The 2,500-nt window shown below is 19.4% G+C and overlaps 1 protein-coding gene across 1 annotated transcript in view; it reads left to right on the top strand.

Moving 5' to 3' along the window:
- The window catches only part of ENH_00079240 (hypothetical protein, conserved), a gene marked incomplete at both ends in the record, with an annotated part of 901 nt that extends 384 nt beyond the window's left edge, over positions 1-517 (top strand). The window contains 2 exons of the mRNA XM_013583185.1: positions 1-2; positions 345-517. The exon at positions 1-2 is cut by the window's left edge and continues 37 nt beyond it. Of these exons, the coding sequence (XP_013438639.1) occupies positions 1-2; positions 345-517 (175 nt within the window). The remainder of the gene's footprint in view (positions 3-344) is intronic.
- Positions 518-2,500: the final 1,983 nt, after the last annotated feature.

Genomic DNA, 2,500 nt, shown 5'->3' with positions numbered 1-2,500 from the left:
TCGTGAGCAAAAAGGAAATAAATAAAATAAATAATTAAATTAAATTAAACCAAATAAATTAAATTAAATTAAGTTAAATTAAATGAATTAAATGAATTAAATGAGATCAATACAAGTAATTAATTAAATAATTAAATAATTCATCAACTTAAACTAAAAAATTAAAGAAATTATTCTTTTGCACCTTTAGTACTTTTGAAGAAGTCTCAAAGTGAAATAAAATGAAATAAAAAATTATACGAGAAAATAAAATAAAACGAAGTAAAACAATTTAAAAATAAAAATAAATTAAAATAAATAAAAATAAATAAAAACAAATAAAATTGTTTTGCTTTTATTTGCAGCTTTTGCCAAAGTTCTTTCCGCCGCGCAAATCATTGTCACCAGTAAGCAGCAGCAGCAGCAGCTCAAGCAGCAGCAGCAGCAGCAGCAGCAGCAGCAGCAGCCCAACCAGCAGCAGCAGCAGCAGCAGCAGCAGCAGCAGCAGAAGCAGCAAGCGGGAGAACTAAAACCCTAAAAAACAAATCAGCATTCCATTATCATTTAATTTAATTTAATTTAATTTAATTTAATTTGATTTAATTTAAATTAAATTTAATTATTTTATTTAATTGTTTTATTCAATTTGTTTTTTGAATTTGCTTTTTTCAGAAGCGCCAGAACTCGAGAAGACCCAAAAGGAATTTTCGAAGTTAAAACAATGCGTGGAAAAAGGCAAATCAAATTAATAAAATAATAAATAAATAAATAAATAAATAAATAAATAAATAAATAAATAATAAATTAATAAATTAATAAATAAGAAATAATGAAAATAAATAAATAAACAAATAAATATATGAACAGATAAATAAATATACAATCTAAATAAGTAAATGAAAACAAATAAATAAATAAATAAATCAATAAATATATGAACAAAAAATGAATAATTAAATGGATGAAAATAAATGAATAAATAAATATTTAAGTACATAAATAAATAAATCAATACATGAACAATTAATTAAATGAATAAATAAATGAATAAATAAATAAATAAATAAATAAATAAATAAATAAATAAATAAATAAATAAATAAATAAATAAATAATTACTTTTATGTTCTTTTTTTGTTTTCAGCGCAAGCGGACACCATCGAGCAGTTCGCATTAATTCCAGAAAGTCCGAAAAATAAATAAAAGAATTTAATTTAATTTAATTCAATTTTAATAACTTAATTTAATTTAATTTAAATGGATTTAATTTAATTTTATTCTATTTTATTTAATTTAAACAATTTTATTTAATTTAAATGAATTTAATTTAAGTGAATCTGTCGATTCATTTATCTATTGAGCATTTATTATCTATTTATTATTTGTTCATTTATTTATATATTTATCCATTTATTTATTTATCCTTTTATTTATTTATTTATTTATTCATTTATTCATTTATTCATTTGCCTATCTATTCATTTATTTATTCATCTACTTAATCTATTCACTTATTTATCCATTTACTTATCTACTTATTTATTTATCCATTATTTATTTATTTATTTATTTATTTATTTATTTATTTATTATTTATCCATTTATTTATTATTTATTTATTTATCTATTTATTCATTATTTATCCATTTATTTATTTATTTATTTATTTTGAATTAAAATGATTTTGTTTTTGTCTTTTGCAGTGCTGCACTTCGACATGCAAGCGGGTGTCTGCGGTGAGGGAAATAATTTAAATTAAATTATATTAATTTAAATTAATTTAAAAAATAAATAAATAAATAAATAAATTAATTAATTAATTAATTTAATTTAATCAGTTTGATTATATTAGTGGACTTAAATTAAATTAAAGCTGATTAAATTATTGTCTTCGAAATACAACAAATATCTTTATGGCTCACTATTCAACCCTTAGGGTTTAGGGTTTAGGGTTTAGGGTTTAGGGTTTAGGGTTTAGGGTTTAATCTGCAAGCTTGTCGGGTTTGAAGAAACTGAAGAACAAATATGACCTGGTGAAGCGCGGTGAGTTTATAAAACTTTTTAATTTAAAAAAAATTTTTTAATTCAAAAATAAAAATAAATAAATAAATGAATAAATAATGGAATGAATTAATTGTGATTAATTACAATGAATTCTTTCTAATTAACGTAATTAATTCACTTAATTTAATTAATCTGATTAACTGATTTAATGTAATCAACTTAATTAATTTAATTAATTAAAATACATCAAATGAATTCCCAATTAAAACAAATTTACTTGGATTGTGTTTCCAACTGAAATATTCATTTAATTAAATAAAGTTTTCCTTTGAAGTTAATTAAATTATTTTTCAAATTAATTAAATTATGAAGTAATTTAAATTAATTGCATTTAATTGAACTAAAATATTGCATTTAATTAAAGCGATTTATTTAATTAAATAGAATTACTTTTAATTAAATAAAACAATTTACTTAATCGAATCAAATTAGTTTTATTTTTAATTAAATAGAACTG

The sequence above is a fragment of the Eimeria necatrix genome, genomic scaffold, assembly GCF_000499385.1.
Source record: "Eimeria necatrix Houghton genomic scaffold, Enh_scaff845, whole genome shotgun sequence".
Classification (NCBI taxonomy): Eukaryota; Apicomplexa; class Conoidasida; order Eucoccidiorida; family Eimeriidae; genus Eimeria; species Eimeria necatrix.
Note: the sequence above shows the minus strand (reverse complement) of the source record. Positions and strands in the feature narration are given on the sequence as shown.